The 25,929-nt window shown below is 38.9% G+C and overlaps 1 protein-coding gene across 7 annotated transcripts in view; it reads right to left on the bottom strand.

Moving 5' to 3' along the window:
* Positions 1-25,929, bottom strand: part of FBXL20 (F-box and leucine rich repeat protein 20) — a 114,095-nt gene that overhangs the window by 29,136 nt on the left and 59,030 nt on the right. For all 7 annotated transcript variants that reach the window (XM_033410807.2, XM_049702566.1, XM_033410809.2 and 4 more), the window contains exons 3-6: positions 6,900-6,954; positions 4,211-4,285; positions 2,419-2,513; positions 1,855-1,923 (exon numbers count right to left, since the gene is read on the bottom strand). In XM_033410807.2, the coding sequence (XP_033266698.1) occupies positions 1,855-1,923; positions 2,419-2,513; positions 4,211-4,285; positions 6,900-6,954 (294 nt within the window). The remainder of the gene's footprint in view (positions 1-1,854; positions 1,924-2,418; positions 2,514-4,210; positions 4,286-6,899; positions 6,955-25,929) is intronic.

Here is a 25,929-nt window from a genome sequence, read left to right as displayed (position 1 = left end):
TATTCAATAGAATTCAGTACTGTCCAAGCCTAGAGGTTTTTGTTTTTATTTTTTGGTGGTAAGGTTTTTAATCACCCATCCAGTTTATAAAGATATAAGGCTATTCAGATTTTCTATTTCTTTACAGTTTTGGTAATTTGTGTCTTTCAAGGAAATTATCTATTTCATCTAAGCTGTCAAATTTATTGGCATAAAATTGCTCACAACATCCTCTAATTAACTTTTGAATCTGTGTAGAAACTTTAGTGATATTTCTTTTTACAGTCTTGGTACTGGTGATTTGTGTCTTCTTTTTTTTTTTTTTTGCAGTATGCGGGCCTCTCACTGTTGTGGCCTCTCCCGCTGAGAAGCACAGGCTCCGGACGCGCAGGCTCAGCGGCCACGGCTCACAGGCCCAGCTGCTCCACGGCATGTGGGATCTTCCCGGACCGAGGCGCGAACCCGTGTCCCCTGCATCGGCAGGCAGATTCTCAACCACTGCGCCACCAGGGAAGCCCCTGTGTCTTCTTTCTTGACTAATTTCGACAGAGGTCGATCCAGTTTATTGATTTTATTTCAAAGAAACAGCTTCTGGTTTCATGGATTTTTCTCTACTCTATGCCCATTTTTTATTTCATTGATTTCCACCATTATCTTTTTTATTTCCTTCCTTTTACTTATTGTAGATTTACTTTTCTTTCTCTAGTTTTCAAAGGTGGAAGATTTGATTTTAAACCTTTCTTTTAAGATAAGCATCTACAGGACTTCACTGGTGGTACAGTGGTTAACAATCCGCCTGCCAATGCAGGGGACACGGGTTCGATTCCTGGTCCGGGAAGAGCCCACATGCTGCAGAACAACTAAGCCCGTGTGCCACAACTACTGAGCCTGCGCTCTAGAGCCTGCGAGCCACAACTACTGAGTCCGTGTGCCACAACTACTGAAGCCGGGGCGCCTAGAGCCCGTGCTCCGTAACAAGAGAAGCCACCACAATGGGAAGCCCGCACACTGCAACGGAGAGTTGCCCCCGCTCGCTGCAACTAGAGAAAGCCCGCGTGCAGCAACAAAACCCAACGCAGCCAAAAATAAATAAAATAAAATAATTAAAAAACAAAAAAGTTAACCAGTTGTAACCTCAAAGAAAGCAATAAAATAAACAATGTGTACCCTGTGCTTGGACTGTCTTCTACTTTCCCTCATTCAAGCAATTCTAAAGAGCCCATCTCTTTCATGAGGCCTTTTTGAAAAACAGGAGGATCCACTGACTAATCCTGGCCACTCCCTGTGTAAACATCTTCTTCACCTTCCAATAGGCAACAATTTCCCTACATAATATTTAAATGTTATTTGATACATGTTATTACCAATAGATCCTTAGGCTGAATGTTTTTTATGTCTACCTTCTTATGTCTATTGGGTCTGTGACAGTAAACTCTGAAGGATGGAGGATTATGCTTTCTTTCTTTTATATTGTGACTGACACAAGACACTGTACTTTTAAAGAGTCATTAAATAAACACTCTATATTGATTACTCTAAGCTATGTTTAAGATTTTACATCTTTTTATAGCATCACCTGTTTATGTGTCTTTTGAATGATAGCTACTAGTGTCTTTTTGAAATATAGGTAGTCCTATATTAGTATTCCCTACTGCACATTCACTGACTACAATTTTAAGTTTTCTTTTAAAAATCAAAACAGAATTTGAGCCAAATTCTAAAATAAGTATCTTATTCTATTTTTAAATTTAAACATCTTTCCTCTATAAAACCAAAATGAAATTTGCTAAATATATTTAGTAGTCTGCATTAAAAGCTAGTATAGGCAGGACACAAGAGGCTATGACTTACCCTTCTAAAACATAAAATACTTACGCATCTGTAGTCTTTGTACACCCATTGAGATTCAGTACTTCAATGTTCCTACAGTTTTGTGCAAAGGTCCTTTACAGGAAAGAAAGTAAAGGGTTTGAGGTAAAACGGGCACAATTCTCGGCATTAAAAAAAATAATAGAAGATACCAATAGTGGTAATAATGGATATTACTGGTACAAAATGGTACAAAAAGTTGTTCACAATTACGAATAAATTACTTTTCAACCATAAACTTTTAAACATCAATCTTTTTGTCAACCAAAGTTAAAATTATCCTAACTTCGAGTAAACAAACTTAAAAAAATTTACTCAAAGCTCCAAACGAACCATTTATAATATGGGGAATCTGGCTTTTTGGGGGGAGCACTTGTTCTTGTTTTATTCTCAAAACCACACATCCCACTACTGGGTATTTGTGTTATAAGCAGTGAACGTGTATTTGGGTTCAGAATAGCTTAGGAATATGAAAACTATTCCAGCCTTTTCTGGGTGAGACAGTGCTGTGTTTGGTGCTGTTCTTCACTTCAGTCAAGAAGATGAGTTAATCGATAGCTATGTTTTTACCTTAATGCATTGTCTCCTACTCCGAGACACCCACGAAGACTTAGCTTTCGTAAAAAGCCCCCACACCTTTTTGAAATATTCTCCACTACCCGGCCCTGTAAAAAAAGAAGACAGGTATACAAAGGTAAGCCACCACATCGTTTTTGAAAAGACCACATCCTCGTTTTTAAGAGACTTCTACTCGTTTTAAAGACCTAATTAAATCAATATGAAAATTTCAACTTACTGGGAGAAAGCTTTCCTGATTAACCCATCTACTTGAAACATACCTAAACCCTATATTGTTATTTACTTTGTTCCTCTTGTAAGATACCCTGCATTTGAGGAAATGGTGCTCTGTAGTTCTCTTATGCCACTATATCAATGTAGATTCCCCTCCTGCAGCCACAGGACATTAACTCTCTCTATTATTTCTGTGTATTTACTATAGTACTCTAAATACAGCAGAGACTCAATGAACACTTCACAAAAGCTTGCTGAATGGTTTTGTAGGCCAGGCTGCTTTAAATATTTACATCCATGAAGATCAGAGAATTGTGAAAAACAGAAAAATCCAGCACGTCGGTGGGTATCATTTTAAAAGTACTTTATGGGACTTCCCTGGCAGTCCAATGGTTAAGACTTCGCTTTCCAATGCAAGGGGTGTGGGTTTGATCCCTGGTTGGGGAGCTAAGATCCCATATGCCTCGTGGCCAAAAAACCAAAACATAAAACAGAAGCAATATGGTAACAAATTCAATAAAGACTTTAAAAATGGTCCACATCAAAAAAAAAGTCTTTAAAAAAAATATTAAAAAATAAAAGTACTGGGCTTCCCTGGTGGCGCAGTGGTTGAGAGTCCGCCTGCTGATGCAGGGGACACGGGTTCGCGCCCCGGTCCGGGAAGATCCCACATGCCGCGAAGCGGCTGGGCCCGTGAGCCGTGGCCGCTGAGCCTGCGCGTCCGGAGCCTGTGCTCCGCAACGGGAGAAGCCACAACAGTGAGAGGCCCGCGTACCGCAAAAAAAAAAAAATAATAAAATAAAATAAAAGTACTTTATGAAGATAATATAAAGTTCATGTGAGGTTTTTTTAACTTCTTACATGGATTCTCAAGACCACTAAGTTCCACTAGAACTTAAAAAAAAAACAAACCCAACAGAAAAAATAGCTACATCTAAATCTAATTTAATCCTTATAACACAGTGAGGAAGCTATTACTTCCACTCTCCAGATGAGAAAACCAAGGACTACAGAGCTCAAATTCAGGTTAAAATAATTTAAGCTTAAGCCATTCTTCTCCATTTTAGAGAAAATAGGCAATACTAAGAGATAAAATATGGGGGAGAAGTGAGAAGGGAAAAAAATCTCTCCCCAATAAAAGTAATCCAATTCATTCTCTACAAAAACTATCTATAGGCTCCCCCAGAACCCAGAATGCTCATCAAGAAGAATTTATGCAGATATCATGCTCCAGTAAATTAACTCCACTTATTTTTAAATAAACAAATATGAAAAGACTTCCTTAAAAAGAGCAAACAAAGGTTCACATTTCCACCACAAAAATAAAAACAAAAATGAGTCCTATTAAAACTAAATAACTCAGTATTATTTCAGTAAAATAATTCTGCTCATTCTCAAAAACTGAACCAGTTCTTGGGAAAATTGCAAGCTCCCATGAAGTTCAGATGCGCTGAAATGAACAGTCTCTCTCTCCAGGGAAAGGAGATTTATGTGGTTGGGGCTAATCTGTCCTATATGCTGCAATTACATTCTAACGAGAGAGATGGGGCCACACACCACGCAGTCATACCTCGATATCCCTCTGGAAATCAAACAGGTCAATTCGCTGCCAGTTACTGCCATCCAGAGCCAGAACATTCCAGGCCTATTTTGAAGAAGAAGAGACAGAATGAACAGAAGCTGAAATGAAGGGGAAAAGCTAGCAAAATTCAAGTTCACAATTCAACCTACTAATGATTGAAATTGACCAAAAAATTCCTTAGCACCTCCACCATTAACTCCCCAAAAGTCAGTCTTATTTCTGATTCATACTTTATTCTCCAAGTAGATTATCTCATAAATGAGTGGGTACAGAAATTAGTAGCTACGAAAGATCTTACATTAGCGGGCTGGGGAAAGAACAGGTTGTGATAAGTATCACAGCCGGAAACTGTTTTCTAACTTGAGTTTCCAATCTCAAAATGAGATAATCCAGCTAATGAAAAGCAAGTCTGTTACTCTATCCCTCAACTAGGAACGAGGTGAGTGTGAAACCAAAGAAAGAAGATGGCACTCTGAATGTAGTGTGTTCAATACATATGCCATGTTCAATAAAAATATGCTATTCATAGCATCACTTGTTTGGACCCAAAACTGTGATATGGTGACCTGGGATTTACAAAAGACACTATCATTTCTCAGTATACATGACAGAGACTTAATGCTTTCCTCATTACCAATTTGCTCACTCAGGCATGTTTTTCAATTGGTCATCTTTTCCTTCAACTTGATTCAGTGGTAATTTTAAACACTGCAAGTTTTAAGACTTCTCATACATTTCTTTAATTACCTAAAGGGAGGCAAGAAAGCTTCCAAGATTTTCAACCTTTCAGGATAAGGTGAAAAATGACTCCACTAAGAGTTAACCTTTTGCGGATCGTTCTGTATTTTAATCAGAAAGCCTTTAAACGTTTTCCCTACTAAATTTAAAGTGTAAACAAAAGTCTTAACACTGTTAAGTTATAAACTTAGAATATTATCTCTTACTACAACAATTCAAAACACAGATTCGATACTGAAATTCTAAAACGGAAATTAAAGATACACTTATAAGCCCCAGGTAACTATCACACAATCAGTAAGAAAGATGTCAGGGGTATGAGGGTTAACAAAGTTATTATTATAGAAAGCTTTAAGGTTTTCTCAGGATTTCGATGTTACTTTTCTTTTTGTGGCTTCATATTTTTCCAACAGTTTCTTAAATGGCTCCATGGGAGACAAGAGATAAAACCTTTAAAGATCATATGTTTACTAGATTCTTAGGCTAACTCTATCTCTGATTTGATACTTCTCATTTCCTTATACTATTTTCTTCAGCAAGCAGGACACATGCTAAAGTGAGACTAAAATTAGGAATGACAGGTTCCTCTCTAGAGTTTTTGTTGTTGTTTTTTTTTAAAGCAAATTAACTAAATACTTCAAGTACAGAGAATAACAGGCTAACTACCGATGTTCCAATTGTACAGATGTAATGAAAATTGGCATTCTGCTTCCTTTTAAGTTAAAACACCTTAAGAAGGAAGAGGAACCTGAACATGAAAACAACAATTAAAACTCACTCAAATCAACATTCTTGAGATGAGACTCTGCAACCAAACAGGTTAAGACACTGGTCTGGGAATTTTGTTTCTCAATGATGACCTCAGCTTCATATGGAGACAAAAAAGAAACCCCACTCATTTGTACCAGCCATGACTAAGGCAACCACTCAGGTACCAGGAACAGAACTGTCATGAATAGAAATCATCAAAATATGCCTGATTGTTTCTTAAATAGCTGAGATACAGATTTAGTATGGCTTTTAGGATGTAGAAATTAAAGTTAGCAAGATGAGGTGGATTTTCTATGGCAAGTTTTGTGGGGGTTTTTTTTGAAGGAAATTGGTGATGGAAATTTGAAGGAAAACCTGGGTCCACTTAACAGAGGTAAACACAATACTCTGATGCTGAGTATTGTGATATAACCATATTACATACTCAGCACCTAGGACTATACCTGGTACATAGTAGGTTCTCAATAAGTATTTGTTAAACATCAAAAAGCCATTGTCCAGTTTATAAAAAGATGATAACTGTATGTACTCATTCATTTTATTAATTATTATATATCTGTATTACAAAAGAGACTATGAATGATTCATAAAGCAATTTTCCCACAACAGAGATTCTATTCTTAATATTAGTGGCAGCAATAAGATTATGTCTCACTGTTTTGTCATAGTAATGTCAATTGACAAAAATGGATAAGTAAGAGTAATGCAGAAACTGACTTTGAGAATGGAATTTGGTTTGCTCTACAATTTCTTAAAAATTAAATTCTAGCTATAACCTTTTGAGAAAAAAATATAGGGAGATATCAAGAGCCTTCCATGTATGTACATAAAATGAATAAGGGAAACATAATGAAATACTATATTATTACAGTTCTGAGTAAAGCCTATTCTTTTAATTTGCATGTTTAGTGCTTTTTCCTTGAAAATGTTTCTTCTGTTTATATTACACAAATAGTCAAGAATTTCAAAAAATTAAAGTTAGAGATAGTACATATAGTAGAATTCCACTGTAGAATTAACATGGGTTTGGGTATCCCATGGGTGAAACCACAACCTTGGAAACATAACATACAACTACCATCTGAAGTAAATAGTCGGCCTACTACAGAAGCTGATTATCATTGATGTCAGGAAGGGATACTCTTGTAATCATGTCAGCCATTCTTACCCTGGAGACCTGAGCACAGCGACACAAGGTTACAACATCCAGAAAAGAAAATATCCTAAAAAGAGACGGAGGAAAACTTTATTATATGATGAATTACTTTCTCTTGATTTTTCCTTATAAATAATTGGCGATGTTAACACATGCACAAAAGGGCAGATGTTCTTTAAACAATAACACAAAAAGCTGGGGCAATTTACAATACTGCCCATAAAAATGTAGGGGGAAAAGGTAATCTTTTACTTGATAATGTACGTGTAAGTACCATTACGAGTTCATTTATTCACATCAAGGGATGATAAAATATTTCTGATACTTTTTAAAGTAAAAAACCAATTTCCACATTCTGGTTATCAAAAGAAACAGGCTAGGGGATGGTTATGTTTATAAAGAATTTTACAGCTATGAAGGAAAAAAGATAAAATATTGGTAAAACCTAAAACTGAGCAACTATAAAATGTTAAATCTCTATATATTTAATTCCAATTTGGGAAATTATAAAACTCAGTTAACACATCAATGTCAGGACACACCACCTAAAATTCTTCTCAGTCTTAGAGAGGCTAAATATTTATTTTGTAGCGTTATTACTTGAAATAATTAATTTGCCTAAAGGACGATAACTCTCTATACCATAAACCACCTGTAAAAACAGCTCAGAGCATCCTGGGAATAAAGTGAACGGGTTACTTGTGCCTACAGTTCTCCTTACTCATGAATGCCCTTAAAGATCATTTTGATCTGAATAACAAGTAAAGCTCTTGTGCAGGTGGCAAAAGGTACAACATAGCGTATACTTTAAAGATGATATTCCTTGAGATAGCTGGAGTGTTACAAAATGGAGGTCAGGAAGCATTAATCTGGAGACGAATGAAAGCTACACTTTCTTTTCCGTTATTACTCTGAGTTAGCTTAATAGAGCAAAATTTTGTTATTTAGTGATTAGAGGCTGTCAATCACATTTTAGAACTTGGAATAAACTGAGTTAATAATTACATCAGACAAAGTTATATGCATTTTGTAAATAAAGTTTTTTGAAACTCTTTAAAATTTGGGTAATATACATAACATTAAACTTACCATTTAACCACTTTTAAGGGTATAGTTCAGGAGCATTTAAGTACATTCACACTGTTGTGCCACCACCACCACCATCCATCTCTAGAACTTTCTCATCTTCCCAAACTGAAACTCTGGACACAGTAAACAATGACTCCCCATTTCCCTCTCCCCCAGCCGCTGGCAACCACCACTCTACTTTCATTCTTTACGAATTTGGCTACTCTGGGTACTTCATATGAGTGGAATCACGGTATTTGCCCTTTTGTGATGGGCTTATTTCATTTAGCACCAATGTCTTCAAGGTCCATCCAAGTTGTAGCATGTAGTATCAGAATTTCCTTCCTTTTTAAAGCCTGTATACCACATTTTCTACATCTGTCCATAGACGGAAACGTTGAAACTTTCTTGTTCCCCTGAGGCAGACTTGCTACCACCCTGATGGCTCTCTTTAATAAAATAAATTTCAAATGGCGGAGGAGGAACCAAGTTGGTGAGAGTAGAAGGACGTGCTCTCACTCCCTCTTGCAAGAACACCAGAATCACAACTAGCTGCTGGACAATCATCAACAGGAAGACACTGGAACTCACCAAAAAAGATACCCCATATGCGAAGACAAAGGAGAAGCTACAATGAGACGGTAGGAGGGGCGCAATCACAGTAAAATCAAACCCCATAACTGCTGGTGGGTGACTCACAGACTGGAGAACACTTATACCACAGAAGTCCATCCACTGGAGTGAAGGTTCTGAGCCCCACGTCAGGCTTCCCAACCTCAGGGGCCGGCAACGGGAGGAGGAATTCCTAGAGAATCAGACTTTGAAGCCTAGTGGGAACTGATTGCAGGACTTCGACAGGACTGGGGGAAACAGAGACTCCACTCTTGGAGGGCACATACAAAGTAGTGTGTGCATTGGGACCTAGGGGAAGGAGCAGTGACCCCAGGGGAGACTGAACCTGACCTACCTGCTAGTGTTGGAGGGTCTCCTGCAGAGGCAGGGGGGTGGCTGTGGCTCACCGTGGGGACAAGGACACTGGCAGCAGAAGTTCTGGTAAGTACTCCTTGGTGTGAGCCCTCCCAGAGTCCGCCATTAGCCCCACCAAACAGCCCAGGTAGGCTCCAGTGTTGGGTTGCCTCAGGCCAAACAAGCAACAGGGAGGGAACCCAGCCCCACCCATCAACAGTCAAGTGGATTAAAGCTTTACTGAGCTCTGCCCACCAGAGCAAAAGCCAGCTCTACCCACCACCAGTCCCTCCCATCAGGGAACCTGCACAAGCCTCTTTAGCCTCATCCACCAGAGGGCAGACAGCAGAAGCAAGAAGACTACAATCCTGCAGCATGTGGAACAAAAACCACATTCACAGAAAGAAAGACAAGATGGAAAGGCAGAGAGCTATGTACCAGATGAAGGAACAAGGTAAAACCCCAGAAAGAACAACTAAATGAAGTGGAGATAGGCAAACCTTCCAGAAAAAGAATTCAGAAAAATGACAGTGAAGATGATCCAGGACCTCGGAAAAAGAATGGAGGCAAAGATCAAGAAGATGCAAGAAATGTTTAACAAAGACCTAGAAGAAGTAAAGAACAAACAAACAGAGATGAACAATACAATAACTGATATGAAAACTACACTAGAAGGAATCAATAGCAGAATAACTGAGGCAGAAGAACAGATAAGTGACCTGGAAGACAGAATGGTGAGAATTCACTGCTGCGGGAACAGAATAAAGAAAAAAGCATTAAAAGAAATGAAGACAGCCTAAGAGACCTCTGGGACAACATTAAACGTCAACAACATTTGCATTATAGGGGTCCCAGAAGGAGAAGAGAGAGAGAAAGGACCCAAGAAAATATCTGAAGAGATTATAGTCAAAAACTTCCCTAACATGGGAAAGGAAATAGCCACCCAAGTCCAGGAAGCACAGCGAGTCCCATACAGGATAAACCCAAGGAGAAACACGCCAAGACACATAGTAATCCAATTGGCAAAAATTAAAGACAAAGAAAAATTACTGAAAGCAGCGAGGGAAAAACGACAAATAACATACAAGGGAACTCCCATAAGGTTAACAGCTGATTTCTCAGCAGAAACTCTACAAGCCAGAAGGGAGTGGCAAGATATACTTAAACTGATGAAAGGGAAGAACCTACAACCAAGATTACTCTACCCAGCAAGGATCTCATTCAGATTCGATGGAGAAATCAAAAGCTTTACAGACAAGCAAAAGCTAAGAGAATTCAGCACCACCAAACCAGCTCTACAACAAATTTGCTAAAGGAACTTCTCTAAGCGGGAAACACAAGAGAAGAAAAGGACCTACAAAAACAAACTCAAAACAATTAAGAAAATGGTCATAGGAACATACATATCGATAATTACCTTAAACGTGAATGGATTAAATGCTCCAACCAAAAGACACAGGCTTGCTGAATGGATACAAAAACAAGACCCATATATATGCTGTCTACAAGAGACCCACTTCAGACCTAGGGACACATACAGACTAAAAGTGAGGGGATGGAAAAAGATATTCCATGCAAATGGAAATCAAAAGAAAGCTGGAGTAGCAATACTCATATCAGATAAAATAGACTTTAAAATAAAGAATGTTACAAGAGACAAGGAAGGACACTACCCAATGATCAAGGGATCAATCCAAGAAGAAGATATAACAATTATAAAAATATATGCACCCAACATAGGAGCACCTCAATACATAAGGCAACTGCTAACAGCTATAAAAGAGGAAATCGAAAGTAACACAATAATAGTGGGGGACTTTAACACCTCACTTACACCAATGGACAGATCATCCAAAATGAAAATAAATAAGGAAACACAAGCTTTAAATGACACAATAGATAGATTTAATTGATATTTATAGGACATTCCATCCAAAAACAGCAGATTACACTTTCTTCTCAAGTGCGCACGGAACATTCTCTAGGATAGATCACATCTTGGGTCACAAATCAAGCCTCAGTAAATTTAAGAAAACTGAAATCATATCAAGCGTCTTTTCTGACCACAATGCTATGAGATTAGAAATCAATTACAGGGAAAAAAAATGTAAACAACACAAACACATGGAGGCTAAACAATACATTACTAAATAACCAAGAAATCACTGAAGAAATCAAAGAGGAAACCAAAAAATACCTAGAGACAAATGACAATGAAAACACGACGATCCAAAACCTATGGGATGCAGCAAAAGCAGTTCTAAGAGGGAAGTTTATAGCTATACAAGCCTACCTCAAGAAACAAGAAAAATCTCAAATACACAATCTAACCTTACACCTAAAGGAACTAGAGAAAGAAGAACAAACAAAACCCAAAGTTAGCAGAAGGAAAGAAATCATAAAGATCAGAGCAGAAATAAATGAAATACAAACAAAGGAAACAATAGCAAAGATCAATAAAACTAAAAGCTGGTTCTTTGAGAAGATAAACAAAATTGATAAACCGTTAGCCAGACTCATCAAGAGGGAGAGGACTCAAATCAATAAAATTAGAAATGAAAAAGGAGAAGTTATAACAGACACTGAAGAAATACAAAGCATCCTAAGAGACTACTACAAGCAACTCTATGCCAATAAAATGGACAACCTGGAAGAAATGGACAAATTCTTAGAAAGGTATATATAACCTTCCAAGACTGAACCAGGAAGAAATAGAAAATATGAACAGACCAATCACAAGTAATGAAATTGAAACTGTGATTAAAAATCTTCCAACAAGCAGAAAGTCCAGGACGAGATGGCTTCACAGGTGAATTCTATCAAACATTTAGAGAAGAGCTAACACCCATCCTTCTCAAACTCTTCCAAAAAATTGCAGAGGAAGGGGCTTCCCTGGTGGCGCAGTGGTTGAGAGTCCGCCTGCCGATGCAGGGGACACGGGTTCGTGCCCCGGTCCGGGAAGATCCCACATGTCGCAGAGCAGCTGGGCCCGTGAGCCATGGCCGCTGAGCCTACGCTTCCGGAGCCTGTGCTCCGCAACGGGAGAGGCCACAACAGTGAGAGGCCCGCGTACCAAAAAAAAAGTTGCAGAGGAAGGAACACTCCCAAACTCATTCTCTGAGGCCATCATCACCCTGATACCAAAACCAGACAAAGGTACTACAAAAAAAGAAAATTACAGACCAATATCACTGATGAATATAGATGCAAAAATCCTCAACAAAATACTAGCAAACAGAATCCAGCAACACATTAAAAGGATCATACACCATGACCAAGTGGGATTTATCCCAGGAATGCAAGGATTCTTCAATATATGCAAATCAATCAATGTGATACACCATATTAACAAACTGAAGAATAAAAACCATATGATCATCTCAATAGATGCAGAAAAAGCTTTTGACAAAATTAAACACCCATTTATGATAAAAACTCTCCAGAAAGTGGGCATAGAGGGAACCTACCTCAACATAATAAAGGCCATATATGACAAACCCACAGCAAACATCATTCTCAATGGTGAAAAACTGAAAGCATTTCCTCTAAGATCAGGAACAAGACAAGGATGTCCACTCTCACCACTATTATTCAACATAGTTTTGGAAGTCCTAGCCACGGAAACCAGAGAAAAAAAGAAATAAAAGGAATACAAATTGGAAAAGAAGAAGTAAAACTGTCACTGTTTGCAGATGACATGATACTATACACAGAGAATCCTAAAGATGCCACCAGAAAACTAGTAGAGGTAATCAATGAATTTGGTAAAGTTGCAGGATACAAAATTAATGCACAGAAATCTCTTGCATTCCTATACACTAATCATGAAAAATCTGAAAGAGAAATTAAACACTCCCATTTACCACTGCAACAAAAAGAATAAAATACCTAGAAATAAACCTACCTAGGGAGACAAAAGACCTGTATGCAGAAAACTATAAGACACTGATGAAAGAAATTGAAGATGATACCAACAGATGGAGAGATATACCATGTTCTTGTATTGAAAGAATCAATATTGTGAAAATGACTCTACTACCCAAAGCAATCTACAGATTCAATGCAATCCCTGTCAAATTACCAATGGCATTTTTTACAGACCTAGAACAAAAAATCTTAAAATTTGTATGGAGATATAAAAGACCCCGAATAGCCAAAGCAGTCTTGAGGGAAAAAAAACGGAGCTGGAGGAATCAGACTCCCTGACTTCAGACTATACTACAAAGCTACAGTAATCAAGACAATATGGTACTGGCACAAAAACAGAAACATAGATCAATGGAACAAGATAGAAAGCCCCGAGATAAACCCACGCACCTATGGTCAACAAATCTGTGACAAAGGAGGCAAGAATATACAATGGAGAAAAGACAGTCTCTTCAATAAGTGGTGATGGGAAAACTGGACAGCTACATGTAAAAGAATTAAATTAGAACACTCCCTAACACCATACACAAAAATAAACTCAAAATGGATTCGAGACCTAAATGTAAGACCAGACACTATAAAACTCTTAGAGGAAAACATAGGAAGAACACTCTGATATAAATCACAGGAAAATCTTTTTTGATCCACCTCCTAGAGTAATGGAAATAAAAACAAAAATAAACAAATGGGACCTAATGAAACTTCAAAGCTTTTGCACAGCAAAGGAAACCACAAACAAGACAAAAAGACAACCCTCAGAATGGGAGAAAATATTTGCAAACGAATCAACGGACAAAGGATTAATATCCAAAATATATAAACAGCTCATCCAGCTCAATATTAAAGAAACAAACAACCCAATCCAACAATGGATTTAGGCAGGAGACCTAAACAGACATTTCTCCAAAGAAGACATACAGATGGCCAAGAAGAACATGAAAAGCTGCTCAACATCACTAATTATTAGAGAAATGCAAATCAAAACTACAATGAGGTATCACTTCACACCAGTTAGAATTGGCATCATCGGAAAAATCTACAAACAACAAATGCTGGAGAGGGTGTGGAGAAAAGGGAAGCCTCTTGCACTGTTGGTGGGAATGTAAATTGATACAGCCACTATGGAGAACAGTATGGAGGTTCCTTAAAAAACTAAAAATAGAATTAACATATGATCCAGCAATCCCACTACTGGGCATATACCCAGAGAAAACCATAATTCAAAAAGACACATGAAAAAAAAAAAAAAAAAAAAAAAAGACACATGCACCCCAATGTTCACTGCAGCACTATTTACAATAGCCAGGTCATGGAAGCAACCTAAATGCCCATTGACAGACAAATAGATAAAGAAGTCGTGGTACATATATACAATGGAATATTACTCAGCCATAAAAAGGAACGAAATTGAGTCATTTGTTGAGACGTGGATGGATCTAGAGACTGTCATACAGAGTGAAGTAAGTCAGAAAGACAAAAACAAATATCATATATTAACGCATGTATGTGGAACCTAGAAAAATGGTACAGATGAACCAGTTTGCAGGGCAGAAGTTGAGACACAGATGTAGAGAACAAACGTATGGACACCAAGGGGGGAAAACCACGGGGGTGGGTGGGTGGGTATGGTGGTGTGCTGAACCGGGCGATTGGGATTGACATGTATACACAGATGTGTATAAAATTGATGACTAATAAGAACCTGTTGTATAAAAAAATAAAATAAAATTCAAAAATTCAATAAATAAAATAAATTTCCCACCTTTAAAAATACTGATTACAAATCATTCCCAAATAAATATATATACCCCCAGGTACCTCAATTCCTAAAACAGTAGGTTTATCTAATGCAACAAACCTTCTTACACTGCTTAAATGCTGCTGCTTTTTCCTGTCATCCACTATATAGTGCCTTTATGTGGAGCTTCATAGTCTAAAGATCCTGTTTCTGCCAAATTACCACTAATCCCTGAGCAATTTGTATAAATATAATATTACACATGGCGGGGGCACAGGAGAGAAATTTTAGATAACGATCCTAGTTAGACTTTAGTAAACTTTCAACAGATAGATTCTTTACAAAATAAAGATGGACATGAAACCTCAGGCTATAGGTCAAATGCAGACCTAGGAGACTCTCTGAAGCACATGCCCCAACAATCATAATTTCATTCTTAGAATGTACTGCCTGGGGTACTTAATGTCAAAATTCCCATAAGTTGGCTTTTCACCTGGGTTCGACATTATGATACATTAAAAAGAGACAGAGAAGACAAATACAGTCGCTGTGCTCCTCTATCAAGCAATAAGAGCTTGGACTCTCCACTCCTGATTTGGCTCCCTGGTATGTGATAAGCCTCTGTGCTTAAATCCCTTCTACCACTCCACAAGCAGTCTGTCTAAATGTCTGCTATTATTTAGTAGCTTCTGACTTCTATTTATTCTACGTACTTGACAATAGAGACAATTACCTTTAGAAACCCAAATATAAGGATTGATGGGATAAGCTGCCAGAGTTTTAGTTACAGTGATTGGGGGGGTGGGTGGGGATGGAGGATGGAGAGGAGGAGGTTCACAGTGACCATTTATTCTTCTAAATATGGTAACATTAACTTAAATAAAAAACATCACTGTAAGTATGTATTTGTAAGATAAATCAAGGGGAAACGACAGTGACATTTCTATATGATAGGCCAGAACAATAAAACATTATACTTAGAACGTTCCTGCTTTTCATCATCTTCAGGCTTGGTACCTTACACTTTAACCCTTTACATAATTCCTTCTTGAGGACACCTATTATCCATAACCAGAATGGTTATGATCAAAGAGATAAGAAAACTGACACAGAATGAAAGGTCTTTTATTGTTGAAGGATCCTGCTTCAATAAAAGTCCTCCTCCTTCAATAAAAGTCCTCCTCCTTCTCTTATCAACAGATTGTTGAAAAACCGGCCTAGCTTTGAGGCAAAGTGGGCCTCACCTTCCCCACCCACACAAAAAGACTTTGGCCAGGTCTCTGAGACATTATGTGGAAGAAGACGGGGTCTGGTTATAAATAAATCTATTGCTGTATAAAGAAAGAAACAAACAAACAAACAAAAAACCAAACCCTTAATACTAGATTCTTGGAGAACATGGAGCTGGCTGCTAAAGTAAATACCGAGAGTAGATTTGGGGATATGGTTACCCATGGTAGGGTTCTGCAAAAAAAGATTTACTCCCAACTTCCTTTGGCTTGACAGTCTTATGACAAAAATCCCAAACCTTCTTGAGCAATACCTCTTAATATAGTTCTGTTTATTAAATAAATTTAAAAAGCATAGCATGATCCTGGAGAAGGTATAACAAAATAAGTAATTCCATTCATATCATGGGGATATCTATGGGTACGACTCTTTTGGAGAGTAGTTCAATAGTACCCATTAAAATAAAAAACACAGGGCTTCGCTGGGGGTGCAGAGGTTAAGAATCCGCCTGCCAGGGCTTCCCTGGTGGCGCAGTGGTTGAGAATCTGCCGGCCAATGCAGGCGACATAGGTTCGAGCCCTGGTCTGGGAAGATCCCCTATGCCGCGGAGCAACTGGGCCCGTGAGCCACAACTACTGAGCCTGCGCGTCTGAAGCCTGTGCTCCGCAACAAGAGAGGCCGCGACAGTGAGAGGCCCACGCACCGCGATGAAGAGTGGCCCCCGCTCGCTGCAACTAGAGAAAGCCCTCGCACAGAAACGAAGATCCAACACAGCCATAAATAAATAAATAGGTAAATAAGTAAAGAAAGAAAGAAAGAATCCGCCTGCCAATGCAGGGGACACAGGTTCGAGCCCTGGTTTGGGAAGATCCCACGTGCCGCGGAGCAACTAAGCCCGTGCACCACAACTACTGAGCCTGCGCTCTAGAGCCCGCGAGCCACAACTACCGAACCCGCACGATACAACTACTGAAGCCCACGTGCCTAGAGCCCGTGCTCCGCAATAGAGAAGCCACCACGATAAGAAGCCTACGCACTGCAACGAATAGTAGCCCCTGCTAGCCGCAACTCGAGAAAGCCCGCACACAGCAACGAAGACCCAACACAGCCAAAAATAAAATAAAATTTAAAAATAAATAAAATAAAAAACACAGACACTACATCCTGTAGAAGCAAAAGTATGAGTAAAGACAGTTATCAGAATGTTTATGGCAGCATTATTTGAAATATCAAAAAGTTCGAAAATGACCTTAACATACATCAATTAAAAAATGCTTAAATATATTATGGTACAAAAAAAAATTTGCACTTTGCAGCCATTTAAAAGAATGAGACAGAGCTACATGAACGGACCTAAAAAGATGTCAATGATTATTAAATGACAGAAACAAAAACAAGTTGTAGAACAGTTTTTATATGTTTTCATTTTTGAAAAATATAATAGGTACACATGAACACATGCATGTAAGCATTGTGCATATTATATATCTAAATATAAGAGGATATATGTTAGCTTTGTGGGGAAAACAGGCTTTTTGTGGGGGGGATGTTGAGAAAGTGGAACAAGGAAGCCATTTGTTTACGATTTTTCATTTTTTAAAAAAGTGCTGGGCTCATGAGTGATTTATATTTTATTTGTTAAAAAAAATTTTTAAGGCACTAGATGCAGATCTTTGGCCACATGAGTGTTAAAGCCTGCTCCGAATGTAGAATTCTGATACTTGTCTACTGTCTGACAGAAACTATACTATATTTTCAAAGTTGCAAACCTATTCCTCATGAGACCATCGGTTTGCAGGACTTGTTCATTAAAACTATACGCTAGGGCTTCCCTGGTGGCGCAGTGGTTGAGAGTCCGCCGGCTGATGCAGGGGACACGGGTTCGTGCCCCAGTCCGGGAAGATCCCACATGCCGCGGAGCGGTTGGGCCCGTGAACCATGACCGCTGAGCCTGCGCGTCCGGAGCCTGTGCTCCGCAATGGGGGAGGCCACAACAGAGAGAGGCCCGCGTACCGCAAAAAAAAACCAACAACGATATGCTAGTGTCTTTATTAGCAGACTACAGATGTAGGTTTGCTACGCTCCTGTTTTACTGGGATGTATCATCTTAGTTGTAGTGGCTGGACACTCAACTAAAAATGGGTGGTCTACTACTATGGGAGGGAAATGTAACATGAGTAAAGTCTCTGCCTCCAAAGAAGCAAAAATGCAGATATGCCACGTGGAAAAAAAAAAAAAAAGAATCCTGTGGAATATAATTTACATTCTAGGAAAGGGAAAATGTGTTTCTCATCATTGGCATTCTTGAAAATGCTCCTGACATATGGATGAGTGAAAAACACAGGTTGAATAAGAGCATGATGCCATTTAAGACAACTGATAAGAGGACTTCAGGTATAATTATGACATTGTAATTAACCATGATCTTGTGAAGAATTCTGCCAAAAGCAACGTATGCTACCTGTAGCTATAATGGACTTATTTGAGTTTGACTCTTTAGACAAGAATGAGTTGTTATATATTAAGTTATAAAAGTTCTCTGTACTTGCTTAGTTATTAATGTGAACACAAAGATAACATCTTCCATATTACTAACTGAATCAAAGCTGGTACACATAATCTGCTACATCAGATAATCTTCAACCTCCTACTGTGCTTTGGTCCCCCATTCCTTTTAAACTTGAACATCAATGCAAAATCACTCTTAAATAAACCAGATGCACAACCCTGGCCATAAAGGAGAGAAAACTACGTCTCCTACTCACTTTTGAAATGACCTTATTTCAAATAAGAAAATACGAAGAGGAGACACATCAGACAATTGGTCTTGTTATCCAGTTACTTACAGTTAACTGTTATTATTTTTTTTAATTTTAATTTATTTATTTCATTTTATTTTTGGCTGTGTTGGGTCTTCGTTGCTGGGTGCAGGCTCTCTCTAGTTGCGGTGAGGCAGGGCTACTCTTCGTTGCGGTGCACGGGCTTCTCATTGGTGGCTTCTCTTGTTGCGGAGCACGGGCTCTAGGAGCACAGGCTTCAGTAGTTGTGGCACGTGGGCTCAGCAGTTGTGGCTCGTGGCCTCTAGAGCGCAGGCTCAGTAGTTGTGGCACACAGGTTTAGTTGCTCCACAGCACGTGGGATCTTCCTGGACCAGGGCTCCCACCCCTGTCCCCTGCGTTGGCAGGCGGATTCTTAACCACTGTGCCACCAGGGAAGTCCTTAACTATTATTTTAACCAAGGTTATATTCAGCAGAAATTATGCAAACCTAATCTATCCATATCTGGTAATCCCATGTACAAGATGTGACCGTATGAAATCTGTGACTGATTTAGCCATGGAATTTTAACTACCAAATCTAAGTAAACTCCCATTTGAGAAATTTCTCTTAGAAACCAGTGCTAGGAAGCACTCTGTTTTTATGGAATAATATGTATTTTTCTTCTTTTCTGTTAAGAATGACATTTCATTTATGCTATCAAGGAGTTTAAAGCTAAATTTGAGATCCATCTATAGCAACTACGTAGGCTCGTACAAGGGTGCATCTGTTTACTTTCTGGCTTTGGTTTTCTACTTTTCTTTACATTTCTCATGATTCTGATTATTTATTTGTATTTATTATATTTGCTCCCGATCTAAGCTACCCCAGATGCTCTGGAGACAAATTAAATAAAGTAAATAAAAATCAAATAGGTTTCAGTTATAGCTGACATATTGATTTACATATATTAGATTAAGATACACATGAAATATTGCTAACTCATAAGACATCAATCACCTTAATATAAAATATTTAAGCCAAGAGAGAATGTGTAAGAGTACAATTGTCTGCACGTATGGCCAAACCTCAACATCTACCATGTACAGCTCTTTTCTAAAGAGTTCCACATCAACTACCAGGTGATGATGCCAAGCTGGTATCTGTCTGAACCTGGTTGGACACCTGACCCAAAGGCTGCCCATCTACAGGACAACCACTAGGCTATATATGATGTTTTGGCCCCAAAGCTCTTTATTTCAGTGTCTGAGAGGCCTTGTGTTTCCTTCTGGTTTCCTTATTTCCCACGGGTACTGGTAAATCCAAAAGAGCTAAATATAATACAGTGTCTCATGGCTTTAGTTACTATATATATGTTGATGACTTCTAAATCATGCTGATAAGCTTTAGACTTGTATATACATCTGCCTTTTGACAGCTCTACTTTGATATTTTCAATTATCAAAACTGAACTATTTTCATTGTTTTCCTCCCATTAGTCCTGTTTCTCCACCTACTTTCTTTATCTTAGTGAGTATTCCCACTATCTACTTAGTAGAAGGAAAAAAACTTGCGCATCATCTTTCACTCCTTTCCAATACATACCCCCACTGACAATGCGTCAAATCAACCAGCAAATATGTCGCCAAACGTTAACTCTTAAAAATCTCTTGATTGAGTCTATTTTCTCTCTAGCCTATCACTATCATGAGGTTCAGGCCATCACTTTCTCCCAATAAAGGGCAGAATTTTTTGTTTCAAATTTTATATAAGTAAAAATGTATTATGTAATTGTATATTTTACCACAACTATATTTATTATTACACATTTATTATAAATTATATTACTTACTATAAATTAAAATAAGTTTATATACAAGTTATATACACATGAGGAAATTCACAAACCATAAAATTTACCATTTTAAAGCACACAATCCAGTGAGTTTTAGTATGTCCACAATGGTGTGCAATCATCACCACCATCTAATTTCAGAACATTCTCATCGCCCCTAAAAGAAACCTTGTACACATTAGCAGTCACTCGCCATTGCCCCTTTACTGCAGCCCCTGACAACCCCTATCGCCATGGATTTATCTATTCTGGACATTTAATATAAATAGGCTAATACAGTATGTGGCCTTTGTGTCTGGCTTCTTTCACTTGCTGTGTTTTTAATCATACATTTATGCTGTAGCACACATCTGTACTTCATTCCTTTTTATGGCTGAATAATATTCCATTATATAGATATATCGTACTTTGTTTATCCATTCTTCAGTTGATGGACATTTGCATTGTTTCCACTTTGGTTACTATGAATAATGCTGCTATGAACTTTCACGTGTAAGTTTTTGTGTGAATATATTTGAGTATAGGAGTAGAATGCTGAGTTATATGAGGAAGGACAGCATCCACAAAGAGGGTGACCTAGTGAGATATTGGACAAGCAGGGTGAAGGGGAAGCCTGGTGTGGGGTGTCACAGGTTGAGGGGGCTGAGAAGGATGTCCGTGTAGGTGATTCACATGACGAGCTGAAGCCCAAAAGAAGTGAGGGCATCCATACACTGGGGTGACCTACCATAATGTGTCAGTGCCTGGGCCATATGAAGAGGGCAACCACATGGAGCAGAAATCCACCATGGGTTTTGGAACCCAAGCAGAGTAGAAGGGTGTCCGTGCAAGAGGAGGGGAGTGGTCTGGCACGAGTTGTGTGAACCCAGTGGGGTGAAGATGGAATCCTTGTGAAAGGGAGCAGCCGCAGTCGGAGATTGGTTACAATCAGGAAGTCTGAGTAAATAACAAAATACATTAAGGATAATGACAGGTTTGTCACAGAAGGGAATTCAAATATGGAAAGGGAGGAAATTAGACTTATATGGTGCTGGATTGGAAAATACAAAATAAAATATTAAGGACCTACTCATGGGGTATCAGGTTTGCAATTTATTCTAATGGCTCAGGAAGAAAAGTTTTTTGTACCATAGTGCAACTTTTCTGTAAATTTGAGACTGTCAAGGAAAATACTCTTCACCTTAATAATCCACGTCTAGGATTCTATCCTAATGAAATCATAAAGGATGGTTTCAAATACTCAAAAGAAGAAAGGTCATTATAGCTGTGCAATGATAGCAGATAACTGGGGAAACACCTATAGTCTAACAAGGAATGGATTTTGAAAACTAGGTAAGGTTAGGAACAAGACAAGAATGACTGATAGCATCACCTTCATTCAACATTTATTTTGGAGGTTGTGGCTAAAGCAATGATGAAAAAATTACTATAAATAATTGGAAGAGTTTTTTTTTTGGGGCAGGAGACAAATATATAGAAAATCTAAGAAACAACTAAAAATTACTAGAATTAATATTAAAGATGTGGCTAAAAGATGAAAAATTGATAGCTTTCCCTACAACTAGCAATAATAGAAACAGAATGAAATTTATTAAGAAACTGTATCATTAAGGACATGAATCAAGACAAAAATAATTAATAACACACAATGTTCTTGGAGAGCAAAACAAACAAAAAAAGTTAATCTTGTTAATTCACAGTCACACAAGAAAAAAGGTTAAGTCATTAAGTGTTCACAGAGTTCTTAGTTATATCCAGCACTCTATTAGGCAGAGAGGAAATTCAATAATATAAAACAACGTATTTGCCTTCCAGAAGCATATAGCCTTTGTAAAAAGAAACATGTAGACACAGGGCAGCTTATGATTAACCGATATAATGTGTGACCTGAAAATATAAGTGCTGCTGAAAGTAAAAAAACAATGGGGTCAATATGGGTGGAGATAGTCAAAGAGAAAAGGGTTTTTTGTCATCACTCCTTTTTTCTCACTTTACAATCTAATTTCTATCTTTACTACTCAATTGCAGTTGTACCTTGAAGAACACTAATGGTTTTCTTGTGCTATCCAAAGGCCGTTATCAGTCTTCAATAAGCCTTATCCCTCCAAATATATTGACCATTCCCTTATTAAGAACCTCCTCTTCTGGCTTCTCAGATACCATCTTGTAACTGCCACTTACTATACTTCTGTTTTCAAATGAAGGCATTTCCCAAGGTTTAGTTCGTATTCTTTTGCTTTACTGTTTACTAAAGTGCGGTTCATGGATCACTTGCACCAATGTATTGAGTGGGCCAAGAGGTCTGTTCATTTTTTTCCGTAAGGTGGCTCTAGTAGCACTTAGTTGTCTTTAACTTCATTTGAATTTTGTTAGACTGTATGTGATAGCTGTCATATCAGTGTGTGTTTAAAAAGAGACTTATCGGGCTTCCCTGGTGGCGCAGTGGTTGAGAGTCCACCTGCCGATGCAGGGGACACGGGTTCGTGCCCCGGTCCGGGATCCCACATGCCGCGGAGCGGCTGGGCCCGTGAGCCATGGCCGCTGAGCCTGCGCGTCCGGAGCCTGTGCTTTGCAACGGGAGAGGCCACAACAGTGAGAGGCCCGTGTGCCGCCAAAAAAAAAAAAAAAGGCATCAAAATTGGTGAATTTTTGTGTAGCCATTTTAATATTGAAGATGGCAGAAAAAACCCAACATTTTTGGCATATTATGCTTTATTATTTCAAGAAAGGTAAAAACGCAACTGAAACTTAAAGAAAGATTTGTGCAGCGAATGGAAAGGTGCTGTGACTGATCGAACATGTCAAAAGTGCTTACGAAGTTTTGTGCTGGAGATTTCTCGCTGGACGATACTCCATGGTTAGGTAGACCAGTTAAAGTTGACAGCGATCAAATCGAAACAATAACAAAACAATCAATGTTATACCACGCAGGAGATGGCCGACATACTCAAAATATCCAAATCAAGTGCTGAAAATCATTTGCACCAGCTCAGTTATGTGAATCGCTTTGATGTTTGGGTTCCACATAAATTAAGCGAAAAAACCCTTCCTGACCATATTTCCACATGCGATTCTCTACTGAAACATAATGAAAACGTTCCATTTTTCTTTTTCTTTCTTTTTTTTTTTTTTTGCGGTACTCGGGCCTCTCACTGTCGTGGCCTCTCCCGTTGCGGAGCACAGGCTCCGGACGCGCAGGCTCAGCGGCCATGGCTCACGGGCCCAGCCGCTCCGCGGCATGTGGGATCTTCCCGGACCGGGGCACGAACCCGCGTCCCCTGCACCGGAAGGCGGACAGGGAAGCCCCGAAAACGTTCCATTTTTAAAACAAGTTGTGATGGGTGATGAAAAGTGGATACTGTACAACAATGTGGAGCAGGGGAGATCATGGGGCAAGTGAAATGAACCACCACCAACCACACCAAAGACCGGTCTTCATCCATAGAAGGTGATGTTGTGCATATGGTGGGATTGGAAGGGAGTCCTCTATCATGACCTCCTTCCAGAAAACCAAACGATAAATTCCAACAAGTACTGCTCCCAGTTAGACCAATTGAAAGCAGCACTCGACAAAAAGCATCCAGAATTAGTCAAAAGAAAACGCAAAATCTTCTATCCGAATAACGCAAGACCGCATGTTTCTTTGATGACCAGGCAAAAACTGTTACAGCTTGGCTGGGAAGTTCTGATTCATCCGGCGCATTCACCAGACATTGCACCTTCGAATTTCCGTTTATTTCCATCTTTACAAAATTCTCTTAATGGAAAAAATTTCAATTCCATGGAAGACTGTAAAAGGCAACCGGAAAAGTTCTTTGCTCAAAAAGATAAAAAGTTTTGGGAAGATGGAATTATGAAGTTGCCTGAAAAATGGCAGAAGGTAGTGGAACAAAAGGGTGAATACGCTGTTCAATAAAGTTCTTGGTAAAAATGAAAAATGTGTCTTTTATTTTTACTTAAAAAACCAAAGGCACTTTTTGGCCCACCCAATACCTAGAGTGTTTAATAGAAATATAAATTCCTGGTTCCGAGCCCAAACCTATGGATTCAGAATTTCTGAGTGTGGAGCCCAGATATCTGCAGAATTTTTTTTTAAAACCACTCTCCAGGTGATTTTTACTAACATTATAAAGGTTACTAATTTATCACTCTCAAAAACATTTATAAAAGATGTGAATTTTGAGGTCAACAATTCAGATATTTTTAAAGCAAACTGCAGAACAAGTACACCTTCATGTTTTTAACCCCCTGATCACAGACTGAAATATACCAGGCTACAGAGATGACAATAGTGCATGGCAGCAAAGTTTTATCATTAATTTACAAATTCACATCTCTAGGTGAAGATCAATCTTTTAGTTAATCCATAACCACTGACAAAAAAAATGGATGTCAAAGATGGCATCTGCCTCAGTTTGAAATCTAACACTCAAGAGAAGTGAAGGTCAAGAATCATTCTTCAGGTACTTCCCTGGTGGTGTGGGTAAGACTCCACACTCCCAGTGCAGGGGGCCTGGGTTTGATCCCTGGTCAGGGAACTAGATCCCACACGCATGCTACAACTGAAGAGTCTGCATGCCGCAACTAAAGGTCCCACATGCCGCAACTAAGACCCAGCATAGCCAAAATAAAATAAATAAATACTAAAAAAAAGAATCGTTCTTCCGTCAGAACTCTTGTTAAATGATTCAAAATGGAGGATGGGGATGGGGTAGAAAGGTGGGGGTGGAGGAACATATCTCCTGTTGTACAGATCTGACTTCTGAAACCATGTCTGTTTTATATAGTCAGAAATAAACAAAATCGGTTCTATTTCTGGTCACGGCTGAGTAAATTTTCACTGTTCTAATTCAAACTCTGAACAAAATATAAAAACAACCATCTGGGGCTTCCCTGGTGGCGCAGTGGTTAAGAATCTGCCTGCCAATGCAGGAGACATGGATTCGAGCCCTCGTCCAGGAAGATCCCACATGCCGCGGAGCAACTAAGCCTGTGCTCTAGAGCCCACGAGCCATGGCTACTGAGCCCACATGCTACAACTACTGAAGCCCGTGCGCCTACAGCCCATGCTCCACAGCAAGAGAAGTCACCACAATGAGAAGCCCACGCACCACGACGAAGAGTAGCCCCCGCTCGCCTCAACTAGAGAAAAGCCCGTGCATAGCAATGAAGACCAAATGCAGCCATAAATAAATAAATTAATTAATTAAAAAAAACAAAACAACCATCTGAAGGCAATGGAGAGTGAACAAATGCAGGTAGCTACTAAAGAGGAAAAGGGAAGAACAAGTGACTTTCCAGTTGTTTTGTTTTGTTTTTTCATGGGTTTTATCCTGAGGGCAGATTGTACTTGGGGCCCTTAGAACTTGGATAGAAATCTGTGAAGGAGAACCAGAGAACAAAGTTTGGAGCAACCACAGGCAATGGGAAGTGAGGAGAGAAGGGAGAGAGCCAGAGTGAGGTGAGGGGAACACAAATCCTGTCCAAACCTCTGAGTGACC

This window comes from Orcinus orca, chromosome 19, assembly GCF_937001465.1.
Source record: "Orcinus orca chromosome 19, mOrcOrc1.1, whole genome shotgun sequence".
Taxonomy (NCBI): Eukaryota; Metazoa; Chordata; class Mammalia; order Artiodactyla; family Delphinidae; genus Orcinus; species Orcinus orca.
This window is presented reverse-complemented; position numbering and strand designations above follow the sequence as displayed.